The sequence below is a fragment of the Trachurus japonicus genome, chromosome 20 (assembly GCF_045865225.1).
Source record: "Trachurus japonicus isolate A0001 chromosome 20, Traja_1.0".
Taxonomy (NCBI): domain Eukaryota; kingdom Metazoa; phylum Chordata; class Actinopteri; order Carangiformes; family Carangidae; genus Trachurus; species Trachurus japonicus.
The window spans coordinates 23,268,113-23,290,340 of NC_140926.1; the positions used below are offsets into that span (position 1 = coordinate 23,268,113).

At 41.3% G+C, this 22,228-nt stretch overlaps 1 protein-coding gene across 1 annotated transcript; it reads right to left on the reverse strand.

Annotated features, from left to right (window-relative positions):
• Positions 1-59: 59 nt before the first annotated feature.
• LOC146966934 (MICOS complex subunit MIC26-like) lies at positions 60-17,193 on the reverse strand. Its single transcript, XM_085763540.1, has 9 exons — positions 17,088-17,193; positions 16,624-16,737; positions 13,815-13,937; positions 11,729-11,761; positions 11,284-11,338; positions 6,334-6,429; positions 4,390-4,481; positions 1,175-1,264; positions 60-257 (listed from the first exon to the last, which is right to left on the reverse strand). The coding sequence occupies exons 1-9, from the start codon at positions 17,103-17,105 to the stop codon at positions 213-215; spliced, it is 666 nt and encodes a 221-aa protein (XP_085619666.1). The 5' UTR covers positions 17,106-17,193; the 3' UTR covers positions 60-212.
• Positions 17,194-22,228: the final 5,035 nt, after the last annotated feature.

Here is a 22,228-nt window from a genome sequence, read left to right on the forward strand (position 1 = left end):
AGGTGACCAGAAAAGTGAGAAAACCTGCTCCTGGACCAGGCCCTATGTCTGGAAGCCTTCAACACAGTCTGATTAAGCAACACAAGGTCCTCATCTGTAGCTGGGAGAGTTTGGATGTGAGGAGCAGAAGCAGAGAGTTCATCTACAGGAGTTGCGCAGGTGTGAGTGTGTGTTACTGGGAGCTGGAGAGGTGTGTGTGTCCTCCTGTCGCCTCAGCTGGTCGAGTCGTTGCTCTGTGTTTGTTCTTTCTTCTCGGCCTTCGGGAGAAACATGACAATAAACCATCAACATCGATGTACACAACAATCTTAAAGGGATATGCCAAAAAAAATTTTTCGTGTCTTGCCTCACTCCTGAGTCCATGACAAGCAGATAGACACCATCCTTTTGACTGTGCGTGCAGAAACAAGGGAGATACGGGCAGAGCTGGCGCACCGCTAATTAGCTTAGCTCAAACACTGGAAGTGTATAGGTAGTGTTAGCCTGCCTCCTACCTGAGCCGAAATCAGCAGTCAGAAGCTGATTTAATTTTAGCTCTAAACTCTGTAAATATATCACTTCATCAACATTTCAAACATTTGTAGGCGAGAAAGTAGCCGTTTAGATCAGCAGTGTGTCGTTAATTTGTCTAAATACCAGCTGTTTACAATTTTGTTCGGCGCTACGCAAGCTAGCCGTCATGACCAATGCACTTAATTTCACAAAATAAAACACCCGTTGCCCTTTACATACAGAAAACCATGACGATAGGAAGCTAACCTACCCTTGATGTAGCTAGCTTGAACCAAAATAAACCGTCTTTGCTTGAACCCTCCGTTCTGATCGATCTCGTCCCGTTACCGGCATTTGACCGCTCAAGATGCCTTACCGGAGAGTTCTGTCAGCTCTGAGACGAAGATCGGCCCGCTGGTTTCTGTTTAGAGTTGCTGAAGAGTTTCTCTGATGACTTTAGGTAGGAGGCAGGCTAACACTACCTATACACTTCCAGCGTTTGAGCTAAGCTAATTAGCGGTGCGCCAGCTCTGCCCGTACCTCCCTTGTTACTGCACGCACAGTCGAAAGGATGGTGTCTATCTGCTTGTCATGGACTCGGGAGTGAGGCAAGACACGAAAAAAAAAATGTTGGCGTATCCCTTTAAAGTTTTAATCTTTGGATGACAGAGAAAACCTTCACCTTCTTCTTGCCAAACGGTGGGTCCTTCCACAGAGCCTCCAGACTCCCACGGCCCTGCTGAGCCCAGGTGTACGCAGAGTCTCGACTCACCTGGTGGAAACATGAGCCAAACGCACAAACACATCACAGACTTACTCTTCTTACTAATCAGATGGAGGGCAACATGACTACTATGACGATGTTTCTATTCTATTTGCACATACATATAAAAAGAAACAGTAAACAGTTCATGTAGAGTAGAAGGGAATGTATGGGTGAGGTCAGAAATCCAGTTTGTTATTACCAGTTACTTACGTATGTAGAGAAAACTATTTATAATAAATAACGAGAATAATTTAAAATAAATAACAATAATCATTTTATTTTTCTGAGTTGTTTTCAAGGAAAATTCATGCAAAACCTCTGATGTGCGTTCCCGTCGGGAGCAGTTTTTATACAAGCAGTCTCTTCATTTGCCTAAAACAATTCTGTTCCATTATTATCTCATAGTGTGGTGAATGTGCAGGTCACAACTTGTCCAATTCAACAGCTCCAAAACGCTCTCGTGGACAAGTTGAGACCTGCACATTCACCACACTATGAGATACGGTAATAACAGAACATTATGAGATGGAGTTGTTTTAGAGGCAAATGAAGAGACTGCTTGCATAAAACCTGCGTTTTGGAGTTGTTGGATTGTGTATTTGATGAGTTTGATGAGGGAAACCAAGAAATCCCATTAGCCTCCGTAGCGTAGCTCTGAGCAGCTCACGGCTCTGCTCCGCCGTTATAAAAAAAGCTTGCACCGACAATTAAAGGTAACAAACCTACAAACCTACCTACCTACCTACCTACCTAGGGATTATGGCAATGGGCCAATTTGCCAAAATTGCCATCTAATACCTAAAAACAAGGTAAACACTCACTTTAAAGTGCTGAATGTGGGTTTGTAAACTCATCTACAAACTGCATTTAACATGATAAGCCAGTAGCTGCCACATCTGGAGCAAAATCTGCTGGTTCAACATAAAGCAAAAAGAACAGCAGGGCTTCCAGAAGTTAAGTTTTCCATTCTCTTCAGTCATTTTAAAGAAGGTCAAAGGATGAATAAAAACAGAGAAGCCTGAAGCTGCAGATGCTGACATGTCCTGACTTTAAAGGTTCAGTAAACTACGTCAGAGCTGCTTGTTGGACGGCTTCACACACTCCCTCCACCCAGAACTGCAAATGTTACTCTTGTGACTTTCCAAAAGTGATGATCTGACACTCCCGCCCTTTTCACACAGGCACTGATCGGCTGCATCGAAGTGAGAAACACCATGCTCTTTTCATTAAAACACTGCATCAGGAGAGTGAGTGCATCTTTCTGTCTGTCTTTTAAAACGTGAGGCTCAACATCTGCTTTTATCTGGTCAGCTCATGTGTTTCCACAGCTGTCCCCTGCCCTGCTCGTCTGCTCCACCTCTGCATGTGTGTCGGGCCGGAGCGTGATAGCGTCAAGGCGTTGTCCGCGTGGGTTTCGTGCCAGCCGCGTCTCTGGGTGGAAATACAGTTAATAAAAATGACCCAGACATCAGTGAAAATTAGAAACTGGCTTCACAGCCAGGACTTCCTCCAGGAAAAGCACGGCCCTTTCCTCGGAGGAAACGAGTCAGCGATCAAACGCACACAAACACTGATACGGCGCGGGAGCCGGCCTGGAAAGTTTTTTAAATCTACGTGATGTCGGTCAGAGCTGCAGACGGACGGTTTATAAGGCCAGGGTGTGATTTTCCTCAGTGGTTTCCTGTCAAAATTAAACTCTCCTGGGTTGAACTTTGTGCCGCACAGCGCCCGGGGCCTCGGCAGCTTCGACCTAAAAATACACTGACACATGCAGCAGAGGTGAAACTGCTGCTGCTGCTGCTTTCACAGCTGTTTCCTCACTGTGTTTCAGCGGTGGCAGAAGTGAGGGGAGTTACAGGTTCGACAGGTTGTCTGTCTTGTGGTGTAAATGTTTTTAGACTTTGTTTTCCACGCTGTAACGTTGCAATCTGAACAAAAGTAACACAGTCAAACCGTGACACAGCTGCAGTAAATGTTATCAGCCTGTTGAGACCTGGACTCTGGTTACACAACGTTACTCTGAACCACAACAAATACTCAAGCAGCTACAACAGTTTTGCATTGCGCTCCCTGCTGTTTATTATTCTTAAACATTTAGATCCGTCACATGGCCGCTGTGCTGTGACATCATCCAACAGTAAAACCAAGCTGACGTATAGACCTGGATCACAGCTTTACAGCTTATGGAAGGTATTAACTGGTTTTCCTGGATCAGTGCCCACTGATCTTTTACTGTTAGTGATGATTTCAGTATTTTAATTGGCTGTTAGATTTTTGTTTTTTTAACCGACCAAATGTAAAGATAGATCCCATTTACATATTAAAAAAATAAATACTGTCTGTATGTTTATGTGTTTTATTACCTATTTTCACTTTTACTTATTATTTAATTAACTAATTAATTAATTTATTTTATCTATTTATTTCTGTATTTAATTCCTATTTGAATTTTTCCCCATTTTCTTTTCCTTTTTAAAAAAAAATGTAATTTAAATTTCTATGTGCTAATGCGAAGATCAATTAAAACCACAGTGATCTGTGTGAGTGAGAACATAACGGCTCTGATGATATTGACTGAAAACCATCATGTTTAATTAGCAGCTTGATACCGGCAATTCTATTCTATAATGTGAAAATATTAAAGGTCCAGTGTGTAAAAATTGGCAAGGTTTATTGGCAAAATCTGAATATACTACCCATGAATATATTTGTATAAGTGTATAATCGCTATAAAATAAAATCTGTTCGGTTTTCGTAGCCTTGTAATTATTCTTTTATATCTATATAGCAAGGGTCTTGCTTTAGAGAGTGTCGCCATCTTACGCCGCCATGTTTGTACGGCAGCAGGAAAGAAGGAGGAGGAAACAGCAGAGTGAGTGAGTTAGTAGTTAGTCGGTAGAGAATAGTGAGAAGTTTTTGAGTTATAAACCTGAAAGTTTGTGAATGGATCATCAACGCACTAGTTTTTTTGTCTTTGGATGCCATCGTCACTAGATGCCACGGTTTCCCCCAATTTTACACACTGGACCTTTAACTAATCACTCAATACACTATAAATTAAAATTTAAAAAAAACCCCACAGGACACCTGGTTTATCTGATGTGTCAAGAGAGAAACACACACACACACACCTTTAGTAAGGAAGCGGCCTGCTGAGGGTAAAACATGGAGGTGCTCAGAGCCATGAGCCCCAGAGGGAAAACCAGACGCTTGATCCTGGAGCCTGCAGGAGAGACAGAAACACAAAACATGTTTTTAAAAAGGTGGGAGAGGACTATGAACTGGTGTGACCTTTCCTACCACTCCTCGTTACGTCATCCAGCACCAGTGTCCAACAGGCTGGAGGTGAGAAACACTGGCCCAGGAAAAACACATCAATTCATTCTGACTCCCTAAGGCTCAACATCTGTCTTCACTGACACGCCATCGTTCATTCATTTAAAAAGTTAGATTATGTTTCCATATCTGTTCTCGGGAGGCTGATAAAGAGGTTCCTGGCTCTGAAAGAAATTAAACTGAGACTGAGATAAACTGGCTGCATGTTAAATATCAAACTCCAGCTTTTCTCCCCAGGTTGAAGGTTATTCCTGGAAGAGGAACTGGACTAACAACTCCTACATAGACCAGAAATACTGTCATGTGTTTCAGACTCAGATTCAGTTGTTTTATTCATGTACTAAGAAAAATATGATACACAAGAACAGTTGGGGGACAACCGCCATTCTGACATAATGATGGTATTTTTTTCTTTTTTTAAACATCCTGCCTTTCCGACAATTCCTTTAATAGCGTATTTTTTCCCAAAAAGATTTTTGCACTGGTTGGCCTTAGGCAGTGATGAAAGGAGTTAGAGTCCACAAGTAAAGAGTCCAGATAAGTAGGAGGGAGTCACCTGTTGAGTAACGCACATTTCCTTATATTGAAAGCCTTGTTGGAATGGTGGGACGATGGCATGTCGGAATACCGGTATGTCAGAATGGTGGGATGTCGGAATGACAGTATGTAACCAGAACAGTTTACAAGTAGATGTACATGAAAGGGAACCCACCATCTGTCTGCATCCACCACTCAGACTAGTTAGACGTCACATTCTGCATTACACCACCACAGTCTAATCAGCTCATTGAGTCTAGGGTTGCACAATTCCAGGAATTTTCAAAGTTGGAAACTTTCCATGGGAATTAACAGGAATATATGGGAATTAACAGGAATATATGGGAATTAACAGGAATATATGGGAATAAATCCAAAATTTACAAAATTGAAGGGTGGCCCTGAATAAGTAATGAGTAATATTTTACTCAACATTCATGTTTTTGTTGTTCAGTAAAATAATTGATTGTTCATACAATAATTAAAACTTAATAAAGTTCTACTCACAAATAAATCTGTCGAAATGTCATGTTTTTTTAATTGCATTATTTTGCATAGATGTCTGCTTATGACAAAACAAAATTTGCATTTATGTTTGGATATGATACAGTTTGTTTAAATTACCGCCAATTCCCAGTTAATTCCCTTAAATTCCCAATAATTCCTATAAATTCCCATAATTCCCATGGAAAGGTTCCAATCTGGAATATTTCCAATATTCCCCAGTTTAACTTCCCATGGAAAGTTTCTGGAAATTTACTGGAAATTTACTGGAAATGTTCCGCCCCTTAGCAACCCTAATTGAGTCCATATTAAAGTTTGGCCCCCAGCTGAAGGAATATCCTGCTGAGATATTGTGTTTGCAAAGTATAAACCAAGTTAACCTTGACCAAAGTCTAATCAGTTCATCCTTGAGTCAAAGTGAATGTTTGAAGAGACTCTGTAGCAGAGTGGGACGGGTTGACAGTCTTATGGACAATGTCTATGTCACACACTAAATAAGAAGCACAAATACAGACACATGTGCATGTAAACACGATGCATTAAATGTATCTTGTGCTTCCTGAGTCTGTGGAGCGAGTGCCATCAACATAATCACCTCTTATCGTCCTGTCTGCCACCTCTGACCCGTTTACTGCGTCGTCTGAGGGCGAATGCGGGTCAGTGGGTGTTTGTGTGAACTCTACGCACGCACTGTTTACCTTTGGCCAAATACAGTCCCAGGAAGCCGGAGAAACCCACCACGGCCACACTGGGGTAGAGGTCAGGAGGGGGGTCGCTGAGGAACTGGTACACGTCTGGAGGATCAAATAAAGGAGAGGAAGGAGAGAGGCTGAGCTGTTGAGAAATATCTGATAAGAGCAGAGGAGTCGCACGGGTTCATGTTGTTTACGTTTGTGTTTGACTGAACGTGAAGCAAATCTATTTCAGGAGGGAAGCAGCAGCCAGCGTTGTGCTGTTTGAAGAGAGAACTACATCTGGGTCAATGATGTGATGCAACCCAGCGTCAAGTGGTGTAACCGGTATTTCTTTTAATAAAAATCTGACTACCAGTATATACAGGAAAATAAATCTGGACTCAAATGTGGAGTAAATGAATTTCCTCTACAATGCAACATTATGTTTCTTGTCAGATTTTACATAATTTGTCACATTATTAGAAAAAAAGTGTGTTTTTTTTTTAGAATATGTCCTGCTCAGTGTTGCCAAAATGCATTAAAATTTAAATATAGAAACGCAGCAACGACATCTATTTCAATTCAATGCTTTCAGAAGAAAGCATATTTATTTTATAACTATTCTTAAATCCACTGTAAGTGGATCAAATATTTAATATTAATATTTTTTTGTGATTACACCATTTGACATTTTTAGGACAGTCAGTCTGACTTTTGTTAAAAAATGGTTCAAATGTCATTTCAAACTAAATATTCTGACATGACATGACCTGACATTTCTGAATGTTGTGTCTTTCATACCCTTGTCTTGTATGTTAGATATGGAGGAGTATGTAGTTTTTTTTACTTTCACCACAATGTTTTTTTTTAATGATGTTGTTTCCCTGGAATGATAAATCTTTTGAGCTTCACACTTTTTTTCCCTAAATGACATGAAGCCAACATTAACACGAAATGTGCATTTTAACAAATCTGATGCTTTTAAATTTTGAAATAGTTGCAGCTATTTTGCCTAAACACAGAACAGGATGTTCACACAGATTCCTTTCTGTCTACAATCTTGTGCTGCTCAAAGAAACACCAGCTTTACAGTAACGTCAGCTATAAATGTATCACTATCTCTAACTGACACAATGACTGGCCTCTAAGTTGTAACTGTTAACCCTGACTGGAGACACAGGGACCTTGGAGCAGTTTGTTCTGGAAAGACAAAACAACAGATAGAAACAGAGGAAAACAGACTTCTTATTTGAGTCAAAAATTATTGTTTAGTTAGGGCCGCGGGCAATCGCACCGGGCACTGGTCCCAACAGCTATGAAATAGCTGCAGGGACCAGTGCCCGGGCAAAGCCCGGGCACTACTGTTATTGTGTGGATTTTTTCTTCCTTATTATTATTCTTCGTCCTCTTCCGGACTATTTTCGATTCGCTACTAGTCCTGCAACTCGAAGAGTTGCAGGACATATTATATATCAAAACGTGCGTCTTGATCGGGATCGCTGTGCTATTACTTTTCTCAACAGTTTACGAATTTTTCGCGACGTAGTCGCGAAAAACTGCGCAAAAATTTTGCATGTAAGTCAATGGGACGGGCGGAAAAAAAAGACCGAAAAAGACCAATCATTGGAGTTTAACAAACGTCTACTGCTCAGGCATACTTTCACCTAGAGACTCCATTTAAACTTTAAACAGTAGACACAAGTCTTGTGTATTGTCGTATTACTCCACGTTTTGATAGGTCATATAGTTTTTGATCAATCCCTGTTCAATGACCATGATCATTTTTGGAGAAATTATGAGTTTATAATGGGTGTGTATTGCATGGAATGTTCGTGTCAGAGTGCGTGACATCATCGGTTAGAGTGGGAGAGAGTGAAGAAACATTCTGTATTTTTTCTGGATAAACTGTCAGCACGGCCACAATTTACACTCTACACACATAATTTTTTCAGAATTTGTAAGACAAACTTGTTATCTCTCATGTCATGTGCTCAAAATATCAGAGAGACTTACAGAACTTACAGAATCAGCCTCTGAGTGCGGCCACGTCTGTCTCTGCTCCTCATTGAGTCCAATACAAATATTTTCTGAGAGAAGCAGAACGGCCTGATGTTTTAAAAAAACTGCCAGCGTCGCCAAAAATATTTACTGTAGAAACACCAAATCGTACCGAAATTTTCATTAAGTCCTTAGAGCAACGTTGATCTGTGTTTTGTTCTGATAGGAGTTACCGTTTTGTCATGCTAAGCCTAAATGTGAGACCGGTTTAGAGGCAGAAAATGGCTCTTTTTCTCCACGTTTCTGTCTGTCTCAGCCTGCGGGGGCCCCTATCGCCGTGGTAACCTCTTTGATCCTCAGGCCAGAGCTCGTTAACTTCATAAACAATCCACCTGGCGCTCGTTTAAATGTTTATAAACACAGACACAGCTAAATCAGACTGACACAGGATGCAGCTACTAACTAACTGTGTGTCAAGTCAGTCACACACACACACACAGACTCTAGAGCCAGCTTCATGTGATTACAGTCACACACACACACACACACACACACACACACACACACACAGACTCTAGAGCCAGCTTCATGTGATTACAGTCACACACACACACACACAAACACACACACACCTTCATGTGATTAAAACACAGTTAACGTGCAACAGAATTTAAACTTAAACCATGATTTAATCTGGTTTTAAAGTTAAACCTTGTTGGTGTCTCACACACACACACACACACACACACACACACACACACACACACACACACACACACACACACACACACACACACACACACACACACACACACACACACACACACACACACACACACACACACACACACACACACACACACACACACACAGGTAACCTAATGTGATTACAGCTCCTCCATATCAGTGCTTATAGAAAGATAATCATGTGTCTGTCTGATCAGCTCTGTCTTGCGCTTAAGATCGTGGGTTTGATTCCCATGTTGACAGAGATGGCAAAATCGGCAGTAGCCCCGCGGCCCATTCAAAATTTCCCGAGAGGAAATTTTCTAGTTTTTATTATTAACAATATTCCATGTGTCTACAAGTCAAAGAAGATCTGAATCTGTAGATTTTGATGTGGATTTAAATCGGAACCATTTCTCATCATCTTTCTGTCTGTCAGCTCATCTAGATCTCAGAAGGTGATATCTGGCCTTGGGCAGGTTCGTTATAGAGTATCAGTCTTGCAGCAAATAGTGAAATTCATTGTATTCAGTGCTTTCTCTACCGAGCACCTGTCATGTTGTTCTTTATACAAATACAGGGATGATAGTAAAAAATAATAATAATATTATCCAACATTTTTGGATCCAAAAAGATTCCTTGTCATGGGGCCAAAAATCCCTGGTGGGGCTCCTGCTCTTGAGCATCAACTTAAAGGGATATTTGAACATTTTGACAAATTCGCCAATTCCATAATCCCTATAGTTTTAGGGGTTGGTTCATTACCTTTAATTGTCGGTGCAAGCTGTTTTACGATCGGCAGGGCAGAGACGTGAGCTCTGCATGGCGCGCAGTATTTCCAACAACTCCAAAACGCTCTTGTGGACAAGTTGTGACCTGCAAATTCACCACGCTATGAGATAATAACAGAATGTTACAAGGAGTTGTTTTCAAGGTAAATGTGTAACCAGAACTACATCCCAGACACGGCTGCTCGGCAGAGTGACTTCAAAAGCGTGAGTAGTTCTGAGTATTTGCTTCATGTGTCGTAATGTTACATAATCATACGTTATTATTTCATAGCGTGGTGAATGTGCAGGTCACAACCTATCAACGAGAGCGATTTGAAGCTGTTGGATTGTATTTAGTTCGACAAGGGAAACGTAGACATACCATGAGCCTCCACTGCGTTAGCTGAGCAGCTAGTATCTCTGCCCAGCTGATCTCAAAACACCTCGCACTGACAATTTGAGGTAATGAACCTACCTATAAAACTCTAGATAAAACAAAAGATTTTGCCAAAATGTTGAAATATCCCTTTAAGCCATAATTTTTGGACACTTCTTCTAGGTCTGTCCCAGTTACTGATCACCTGATCGCAATCATTTGAGCTGACGGCAATTATTTTGCATAATCATTAAATGGTTGCCAAACAGCCGGATGAAACAGAACTGACATATTTCATCACTGTTTTCTCATCATTTTCCAGCGTTTGAGGTTTGACATCATCATGCTGTGCCCTCTTCTTATTTTGATACATATGATGGAGTCATGAACTGTTTATCTGGAGGCATTTACTTTCTAATATTCAACAACCGCATCATCTATTGGCATTAGCTTTATGGATTTAGTAACAAAGCCTAAAGGCAAACTGAAAGGCAGTTTTTATTTATGTGTTCCAATTTTAAAGAGGAACTAAGCAGGACTTCTCCCGTGGCGATGCTTCATTTTTGCCTTTATTAAAAAGCTCCGGAGTAATTGTAATTCTCTGCCTTCCACCTGGCGTCTCATGGATGAAAACCAACCTTGCATCATCAGTGTAATACTTGGTCGCTGCCCCGGTGTCCCGCGACACAAACGTGCTCCCACAATCTTTTGTTTATGGCAGTTAAGACTTCACAAATATACACGTTGTAACATTGTATGTGTTATATAACGCTATCCGCCGCTCCATGGATTGATTTTTTGCCATTAAAAACAAATGCACATGGCCGGGAGGAGGGTTAGCAAAAGAGCGGAAAAGCGACCAGACTTGCATAGTTCCTCTTTAATGCCAATAAATGTCCCTTGAATGTGTTTTATTAAACTATGTTTAGGCTTATACTATTTAGTGGCATAAAATGATCAGAAAAAGACAACTAAATCATTAATTGCAATTAATTGTCAACTAAAATTCCATGATTGTGACAGGCCGAGACAGTTCAGTCACAAATGCAGCTGATGATTATTCAGATCATCTTCTGCAGTGATGTTGGGTGTGCGTTGTCTCACCTGTGACTGTTGTTATTGACGTGTTGATGGTCGGCTCCACAGTCTTGTACACTTGCTGTGGTTCAGAGATGATCAGCAGGGACACACACACACACACACACACACACACACACACACACACAACAGACAGTTACTCTCATCTGATAACTGACTGTATCTTGTGCACTGAGCTTTTTGAAATGTGGATTAAACAGCTCCTGCCCTCTACACACACAAAGAGTCAAAATAAACAGAACCCTCTCAACTTTCAAGTGAAGGGAAAAGCTGACAGCTTTGACGCAGATGGTTCAGACATGTTTTTTTGTGACATCAGTCACTGAGCTGCAGCTGGTAGTCATTGAACAAGCATGTACAACATGTACATAACTCAGAAACTACTCTGCTTTGTAACAGCAACAACAGCTCCACTTCAAAAAAAAGAAATGCATTTTAACTCTTCACTCACTTCAGCTTTCTCCAGCGCAGTCAGACCCGTTTGCTGCAGAAAAACAAGACAAGAAAATAAAACTTAAGTTCACTGGTTTACACAAGATTTAAAGGGATAGTAGCATTTTTTTAAAGTGGGGTTGTATGATCTACAAATAGCCCCTAAGTACTTTAATTGCAGTAGAAGACTCTCTGCACTCCTCCCGTTAGCAACGCCAGCCCATAATAGCCCTGCCCAGAGATTTACAACATACAGTGTTGTGAACAGACCCAAAGAAACGGCCTATTTTCGAAGCCTAAAAGAGGTTTTACCTGAAAAAAATACACAGTTCCATTGTTCGCTATAATATAATTTTTTCCAGCCCCTCAAAGTGCAGGAAAAACACAGTTTTTATTTGGACCTAACCAACTGCTGATCGGCGGGCGCTAACCCTGGGCGGAGGAATACGTGAGTTGGTTAGCTCCAAATAAAAACTGTGTTTTTCCTGCACTTTGAAGGGCTGCTAACGGGAGGAGTGCAGAGTCTTCTACTGCAATTTAAGTACTTAGGGGCTATTTGTAGATCATACAACCCCACTTTAAAAAAAATGCTACTATCCCTTTAACAACATTCAGGCCCAATTCCCTCAAGGACCCAACATTGCAGCGTTGACACAGATCAAAGCTAATAAAAGACACATTATAGCTACATCTGTATTATAATAAGTAAAAACTATTAAAAAAGAAACAAAAAACTTCAATTATATTTTTGCACCTGGTGTATAAATTCAAGGACTTTCAATGAGCCCTGTCTATTTATGTCAGTATGCAATAACTTTCCAGGCCACTGAGAACCCGTGGGAACCCTGGAAATGAAACTACATGTTGGTTTATTGGGCCCGTCACAATTTGACCTTCTGGGCACAGGGAAAAATACATATTGTTTCCGTGGGTGGAGTCAGTCATAAAAATAGTCCAAGTTTTCCTGTGTTAAATCCTGCAGGTTCAAAAAAAAAGGAAGTGAATAGAAACAGATGTGATTGAAGCTTGATGTGAATGTGGCTCATTATCTCCTCTCTTTGGAGTAAAAACTCTCCATAAGACTTGGGTGTCTCCATGACGAAAGCTCAGTGGGAATCTATTTTAAAAAACACAACAGCATCTTCTAAAACATATAAAACCATTCATTTAAAGTTTTGCATAGAGCCTATATTACACTAAACAGACTGAACAAAATGGAACCTTCCCTTTCTCACTTGGTTGGCATGGCTGTGGAGAGGCGTCTGTTATAGGCTAACCCTATAGTTTTAGGTTCATTACCTTTAATTGTCGGTGCAAGCTGTTTTTAGATCGGCGGAGCAGAGATGCAAGCTGCTCGATACTTTCGGGTTTCCCACGCTATGAGATACTAACATATAATTATGTATAATTACGACACATGAAGCAAATACTCGGAACTACTTGCTTTTGAAATCCCTCCGCCCAGCAGTTGTGTCTGGGATGTAGTTCCAGTTACGCATTTGCTTCTAAAACAACTCCGTCTCGTAATGTTACGTTATTATCTCATAGCGTGGTGAATGTACACGTCACAACTTGTCCACCAGAGCGTTGTGGAGTTGTTGGATTGTGTATTTAGTTTGATGAGGGAAAGGCGAAAGTACCATGCACCTCCAAGCAGCTCGTGTCTTTGCCCCGCCAATCTAAAAACAGCTTGCACACTGTTCTATGGAAGTGTGTATAGTATGTAAACTCCTTCTGATGGTGTATGTTTATACACTTCTGTACCATGGCATCATTTTGCACACCTGTTGTTGTCTTTTGTGTTCCTGTACGTATATATATGTTTATATATATATATTTTCTATAAAAATGAAAATCCAATAAAGATATTGTAAAAAAAAAAAAAAAAAAAACAGCTTGCACCAACAATTAAAGGGAATGAACTACTCCTCAGACTACAGGGATTATGGCAATAGGCAAAAATGTTGAAATATCCCTTTAAAAGATGTTTTGTAAATTCAAACTAAAATAGCAAAAAATCCAACTCAACATGTGCTGTTAATGGTTTTCAAATGTGAGGTTGTGTTTTTCTTTGTAGGGATTCACAGCTTCGTACTCTAACACACCTGACACTGGCTGGTGTACGGCTCGGCCCATTTCCTCAGCGAGGCCACGCTCTCCTCCAGCGGTCCGGCCTCTGGCTGCACACACCGAGGTTCTGGTTCAGGTCTGGTGTATAAAGACGGCAGCTGAAACAAACAAACAACAACTGGATGAGCATCATAATGATCAGTTTAACTGAAAGATGTTGGACACAGACGTTTGTTGTTTGTTGAACAGATGGTTCGATAAAGTTTTTATTGACCTTTGACTTTTTATTGCACTTAGAGTTGTGGTTGTGTTTCCTGTGCAGGCACAGCTCTGATGTTCACTCTATACAACTATACAACAACTAGATTAATACATAGAAAAAAGAATCTGATGCTGGCTTGGTATTCTCTTTCTTTCCATCCACTGCAACTTCTGTGCTCCTGAGTCAGAATAGACCCGATCTGTTTATAACATCAAGTGTAACATTATAATAATTATAACACATTACACTTTTGTTTGATTTTTTTTGAATATCATAGGAACATGTGTGGATGAGACAAGTATGCCAAAGGTTAGTCAGGAAACTGCTCTGAAACAATATACATTTTTTTGTGTCTTTAGACTGTTGATAAAGCACATCCTCACCAAATTCTCTGTTTAACCTTTTAGCCAACCTCATTACAACCTTTTACACTTAGAATTATCACAAACTGGTAAATGTCTAAGAGGAGGAATGTACTCAGGTTACAACTAACTTCTATGTTATTCACAATCATGAAAGTCAACAAAAAGCAAAAACAAGTTATTCACAAGGAACAGAACCGAAGAGTTCAGTTCCAAAGGATTGTAAAATAAAACAGTATATCCGTTGTCAGTTGCAGTAAATTCTCGTACGAATTCTTGAGTTACAGCCATAATCGTGCTCTGCGGGTTCACACGAATGCTTGTGCCCAATTAGTAGGGATTCCAGAGAGGCTGCGTTCATGTGGCCAAACACATGTTTCGCCATTTCATTTGCACAGGCTCCTATTCTAACAAACAGTCCATCTCGAAAGGCTTTAATACATCGCATCATGAAAACAGCCTCTAACCTTAGACCCTCACATCCACTGAGGAAAAATTCCCAAGAAAAACATTTAAACAAGGGAAACCATGGACTGCTGTACTGATGGGAGACATTCTTCCATGTGGTGCATTGTGAGAGAAAGATGTTTTACCCAGCTCAGTTCTGACGAAAGGAATATGAAGCAACAATCTGTGAGTGGGTACCAATGTTTTGTCATTTCATAGTTAACAGAGATGATAAATAAGGAGACAATAACTGTGACAGGGCTTTAAAAATGGATAAAAACCAATGCTGTTGTCCCCTTACTGTCAGAAATGACCAGCCAACATTTTGATAAAGAGTGCAGTGATGAGTATTATATGAATCATTGGAAATGAATTGTAAGGCAGAGAGAGATGACGCTATTAATTTCAAAGGAGGTTAAATCGAAAGCAACTGGACTTAGTTATTTGTCTAGGAAAGACAAGGGAAAGACATTTCCTAGACAAATAACTAAGTCCAGTTGCTTTCGATTTAACCCCCTTTGAAATACTATAACCTGGACAAATGAGAATATGCACCAGCTTATCATGACGCTATTAAAAAAAAAAAACTTCAAAAATGTGTTCATGCATTCCACTTGGTCTGTGTTACACCCCACTTCATTTTCCTTCAAGTATAAATGGGTCTGGGTTCTTATGGGTTAACAGGAGCGTGAATTTAAAATAATCTTTACATTCATGTCTTCAAGGAAGTCCAAGACAAGTTTACATATTAAAGCAGAAGTAAGCGATCCGGTGGTTTTGGCTAACTTCCTGTCAGCCGATGGAGTTAGCAGTCCCCGCCCTCGTCCCTACGTCACCACATTCACGCGTATCCCTTGGCTGCACACACAGAGAGGACCGCCCCTTTATGCCGTTCTCTCTCCTCATTGAATAAAGTTTGTAGGATACAAGGAAAGTTTTCTCCTCGGCTTACAGCAGAGCAGAGTGACTGACAGACCCGTGTTTCAGACCAAACACTCTATATAAGTGATTGCTGTCGGAAGATACAACTATTTAAGACTTATATTAACACAAACATTCCGCTTACTTCTGCTTTAAGTCAATGCAAACGGGCGACTGAGCGATTGATAGTGAGTTTTGTCTCCATGATTCATATGAGATATGTAGACGGGGGTGTGTGACGTTTTAAAACCTGGACTATTATGTTCATATGAACAACCAGGTGTCACCATAGATATACAGTACAGGCCAAAAGTTTGGACACACTCAATGCATTTCCTTTATTTTCATGACTATTTACATTGTAGATTCTCACTGAAATTCCACTAATGAACCCTGACAAGGCAACACCACCTGTTAAGTGAAAACCATTTTCAGGTCAGGTTCACCTCTTGAAGCTCATCAAGAGAATGCCAAGAGTGTGCAAAGCAGTAATCAGAGCAAAGGGGGGCTACTTTGAAGAAACTAGAATTGGTGGGGGCAGAGATAGAGGAGGAGGAGGAAGAAGGAGAGGAAGAAGAAAAGAAGAAAAGAAGAAAAGAAGAAAGAGAAGACAAAGAAGAAAAGACGTGTTTTCAGTTATTTCACACTTTTTTGTTAATTCCACATGTGTTCATTCATAGTTTTGGTGCCTTCAGTGAGAATAAAGGAAACACATTGAATGAGAAGGTGTGTCCAAACTTTTGGCCTGTACTGTATATCGTATATATATCTATGGGTGTCACCGTGATGATGTGTAAATCGCACTTATCTCTCCGGCATCACCAGTTCTCCATCACCCAGACAGACACCCACCTCCTCCAGGCTGAGCAGCGGCTGTGTGCTCTTCTTCTTCCCCTCGGCGGCCGCAGCCAGCACGGAGCCGCTCAGCAGGCCGGCCAGCCCCGGAGCCACGGCGCACAGCGACACCTGGCGGCGCAGCGGAGGAACACATGAGCCGGTTAACGGGCACGGAGAACCACAAGCACGGAGCTAAATGAACCTGTAGCCTCTGTTAAACCTTCAATTCAGACGCCGTAGTTCACCAGTACATGTAGCTACATACTAGACGAAATACAATACATTTAACCTCTGGTGTTATAAAGAAGGAGGCGCCTGTTTAACCGGCTGGTTACCGACTAACGTTAACGTTACAGCTAACAACATGCTAGCTGTAGCTGTTAGCTATCTCAGCATCGTTTCACTACATGTCAGTCAGTGAGTCAGACGTGAATTACACCAGAGGAGGCAGAGGGAGAGTGTTTTAAAGGTACATTTACCACTTTGACATAGGACATCTTCCTCCTGCAGACTTTAGCCTTCAGTCCGTGCTCTCCTCTGTACCAGTGATGTAGTGGTAGCGGGCGTGTGAAACGTCATCAGTCACTGCCCAGACGCTGCTGCATTCAGGGACACTGTAAAGTCGGACATCTCAGTGTAGGAACGTCCGAGTTTTCATCAAGTAAAAATACTAGACTTGGAAAAGAGCGAGGATGGCCAAAGTACAATACAACAACAGTAGCCATCCCATGTTAATAGCGATGTTCCAGTTGACTTGAGGATCAATATCGATCGTTGTTGTTGGGGTTTTAGTGTAACACAGTACACATTGCCATGTTTATAATGGAACTGGTGATAGGAATCTCACCCTCAGATGTTTTCTAGATGAGTCTGAAGTCTTTTCCCACATTATTTATTACTTAAACCATGAGTTACAAGTTTTCATAAAAGATGCCTGTGTAAATAGTCATTTTAAATACATGTATGATAAATTATTAATCCCTTACTGCTAAATTTCACTCATTCTTATTTATCCTTTCTATTTTTGTAACACCAGTGAGATTCTATTCATTCTGGGAGGGACACGGACAATCGATCAGTCATTTGATTGGTCTCAAATCACAGACAACAGAATCAAGTTACAAACAGCCATAAGAATCAGAAACGGGCAGGTACAAAACCAGTCAGAGAACCATCTGAAAGTTGACCAATATGAACATTTATTTCTGGAAAGAAGTTACAAATCGTTTCCAAAGAGTTTCTACTCAGATTATAAGATATGTTAATCTGATTTTACTTTCTTTTTCGGATACAGTCGTTGTAGCAAGGTATGTTTTTTTTGTAATTTTTTAATCCTCTATTCTGTTTTCCTACTGACAGACTGAAGACTGGTGGACTAAAGGATGCTGCGCTATGACAGAATGTGCCTCAACTCAGGACAGTAGTTCTTCATCAGGTACATGTTTCTTCTTTAAACGGCGACATGAGGAGGAAGAGGAGGAGCAGCGAGAGGACTGCAGAGCGACAGATGTGATGTTCATGGTGTCAGGGTGATGCAAGAGGGACATGGATTTATGAAAGAGGCTCATTTCCAGTGTGACCATGTGTGTTCAACAGATGACAAGATCCTTTCAAGGGTTGTAGAGGTGTAAAAAAAGAAAACTGACCTGGGAAAAAATGTGCAAAACTGGGAAAATATGTAAAGAGTGGGCAGAATTATGATAAAGAGGTCATAAAAAAAGGCTGAAAGTTTAAAAAGCTTTGAAATTTTGGGGGAAATGGTGTCTGAAGGCAAAAAATAGCTTATTTTGCTTTGACTTAGTGTTCTATAGTTTCATTTTGTTCCTGTTTTACCAGGTTCGAAGGCAAAACATTTGTAAAATGACAAGTAGTGCAATGTCTGCATTTTAGAGCTGAAACCATTTTTTGATTTCTTTGATTTTCTTAAAGACCGGATGATTTCACTAAGAAAATACTCATTCATTTTAGCCCTACTGTGTTAAATGCATTTCTTGAAAAACATTTGTTGCTTTCAAACATTTTCCCAAATTAGAAAACAGATTCAGAAGAGATTAAGAAGTCACACACAGCCTCTCACTGCTGAGCAGGCGTTCACATGAAGGGAAATGTAGACTACACAAACTCTAGTAGCATTGCATCAACACTGTAAAGCTGTGGCGAAGGATTTGAGGTTTGTGTGTGGACACAACAGAGACATTGCTGATCCAAAGAATTGTGAATTGAAAAGATAATACCAGAGAATAAAACAGAAATCTGCCACCAACAATTTGTGTTTTCGAAAATGATAAAAAAAAAAACCTGTAAATATACCATCTGGTAAAAGAATTGCTGGACACAGTAATGACTGAAAAGACACCAGTGTTCTCCTTTAAAATCCACCTGTTCATGAGGGGAAAACCCAAGTAAAAGTTGCCACCTAGAGCCTCTCTGTTTGTTTTTTTTCTTGGGAATGTGGTGACGTGACACTGGAGCAGAGACTGGTCTCACAGCGTCCATTCATCAGCCACATGCGGAGCTGCTGAGGTGGAGGACAGACAGCCCAGGGAGGGACGAGGAACGGAGACAAGGTACAGTTTGAAAATGAAAAAAAAAATAAAATAAAAAAAATAAAAAAACACAAATGACTCACAATGAAATTCTTCTCATAATAAATAAACCTACTACTGTTACTGCATAGCTCGGTGAAAAGCAATACCTCTGAAAATAAATAACTTAAATAGACGGCTGACAGACGGAACTGCATCAGTGTGTGCTCTAGCCCTTTTCACAGTTGGCTCAATGGAAATAAAGAAATAAAAAATAATAAATATCCAGAAAGGACGAGGTCCCGAACACGGAGCTGCTGGGCTGCGGGGTCGAAGGCGCTGGACTGCTGCGCTGTGAAAGCTATGACAACGGTTTGCACGTTTGCATCTGCTGTGTGAGACTCCTCTGACGTGGCTGAAACCATGCAGGTGAACATTCAGTGTCTGGAACTAACAGACCGGTGGTGGGCGGCCGAGGGGGGGGGGGGGGCGGGAGCAGAGGAGGAAAAGGAGGGGGGGTCAGGTGAAAACACTGGCTGGTCTCAGCAGGTTTTAAAGCTAAATCGAGAGCGAGCGTCGTGGAAAACGGCTCCTCTTCATCTGTTCTTCACCGGCACTACGAGACATTTAGGAGAACTGGTGAGCTGTGTGCAGACGGAGGGAACACAGAGTTCAGATTCTGCTCACCCTCTCATCATCCTCATCAGCAGCAGCAGCATCACGGCTGCCAATTTACTGAGAGCTTTCCTGCTTCGAATTTAGATTTTCATTTGGCTTATTTTGGCACAGAAACGTATACATATCAGCCGCTGTTGGAAGATTCTCAAATACGGCGGAGTATCACCCTGCGTGTGACAGTTTCCTCCTGTCTCATGTCTGTGACAGTCAGTTTAGAAAGTCCTTCTTCAGCTTCTTCCTCATGTCATCATCTCTTCTGACAAAACGCGGCTCAGCTGTTGACGATGGAGCGAGTGGATTAATCGATTGATGGCCAGTGTCGACTGATCGACTGTTCCAAACATTTTTCAGTGGTGAAAGTGGCATAAAACGCCAACTCTTCTCCACTTTAAGCTTTGTAACATTTCATTAAAGAATAAGTATCTGTGGGTTTTATCCAAACACAGACAATTAAAAGATGTCAGCTTCAGCTCGGAGAAGCTGTGACGTGCTAAAAACAAGATCTCCAGATCAATCAGTAGTTATTAAATCTTCAGTTGTAGCCGTATGGACCTGAAGCTCTGCAGTGTAAAAAAAAAACTTCCTTTCACCGTTTCCCACAAAGGGAGCGGAGCAGGAAGCAGGTCGTCTCCATCACGCTGGCTAGTCTGTGTAGTTACAACAGACGCACTGATATTTATTTATAGATTATGAACGTGAACCTGTTCTTACAGGATCCCTGATGCTTCTTAAAGGGATAGTTCAACATTTTGGCAAATTGGCCCATTGCCATTATCCCTATAGTTTTAGGAGTAGGTTTGTTACCTTTAATTGTTGGTGCAAGCTATTTTTAGAACGGCGGAGCAGAGCCGCTAGCTGCTCAGAGCTACGCTACGAAGGCTAATGGGATTTCTCGGTTTCCCTCATCAAACTCATCAAATACACAATCCAACAACTCCAAAACGCTCTGGTTGACGAGTTGTGACCTGCACATTCACCACGCTATGAGATAATAACAGAACGCTATGAGAAAGAGTTGTTTTCGAGGCAAATGCAGAGACTGCTTGCCGAAAAACGCGCATCAGCAGTTTTGCATGAATTTACCTCTAAAACAACTCTGTCTGGTAACGTTCCGTTATTATCTCATAGCGTGGTGAATGTGCAGGTCACAACTTGTCCACCAGAGCGTTTTGGAGTTGTTGGATTGTGTATTTGATGAGGAAAACCAAGAAATCCCATTAGCCTCTGTAGCGTAGCTCTGAGCAGCTCGCGGCTCTGCTCCACCGTTCTAAAAATAGCTTGCACTGACAATTAAAGGTAGCAAACCTACTGCTATGACTATAGGGGATATGGCAATGGGCCAATTTGCCAAAATGTTGAACTATCCCTTTAAAGATTTTTACTGGCTGTATATTTCACTTTCAGCCCTCGCTGACACATCAGCCAGAGAGTTAATTTCAGACACTGCGACACATCTCCAGTGTTACAGCTGTTTGGAAGCTCCAGCTGATAGACTGTGCGCTTACACTCGATGAGAACCGATAAAGTGCAGGGAATGTAGATGAGTTGAGTAAAGCACCGCCAGCGACCAGACACATACCTGACCTCTCAGAGACCAGGATCCGTCTCTCCTCTGCCGTCCCTTTCACTAACATCCTACCACATCATCACCATCGACACATAAAGAACGAGCCCTGGTGTAACCGTGGAGCTGTGTGGGTTGGTTTTGTTTTTTCTCCTCTCAATCTCGCGTTCAGCTCTCTCATCCACGCACGCGCGCACACACACACACACCAGTATCCTCAAACTATGAGACAGAGGAAGGAGAGGAGACACAGAGAGACAGGGTGACGTTATATGGACATGAGCACGGTATAGTGGATATCTGGGAGTAAAGAGCAGAATTAGGAGTAAAAAGCTGGAACGCACTGGAAGCGAAACCTGGATGTGTTTTGTTTTTACTGCGACAGATTAGAGCTGGGAGCAGCCTGAAGCATCAGCAGCACCTGTGTGATGATCTCCATTCTCTACAGTCCACGTTGTATATTTGGAGACAGTCTATAGTATTAACTACACTACAATATATAGTGTTTACATTTTGTTTATATACCTCATTGCTGTTATATGTCTTATAGGGCTTTTTGTGGTTGAAATAGTCACATCTCGGCTTTTCACTAACCTATTTCTGATGAGCAACTTGATTAAAGATATACAGGATGTTTGTTTGCTTTTAAATAGGTCAACGGCTGTGATGCAGTAGAGGAAACGCCTAATTCAAAGGAGTGTGTGATAAGAGGTTTGATCGGCGGCTCGAGTGACGTAAAAGCGGGTTTCCCTTTGTGAGTGAACGGCTCTGACGCTTCCAGTGCGTTTCTGCAGTAAGCCTGACTGGACAGCCTAAATACAGTAGGTGAGATAGTAGAATAGGAAACTGACCA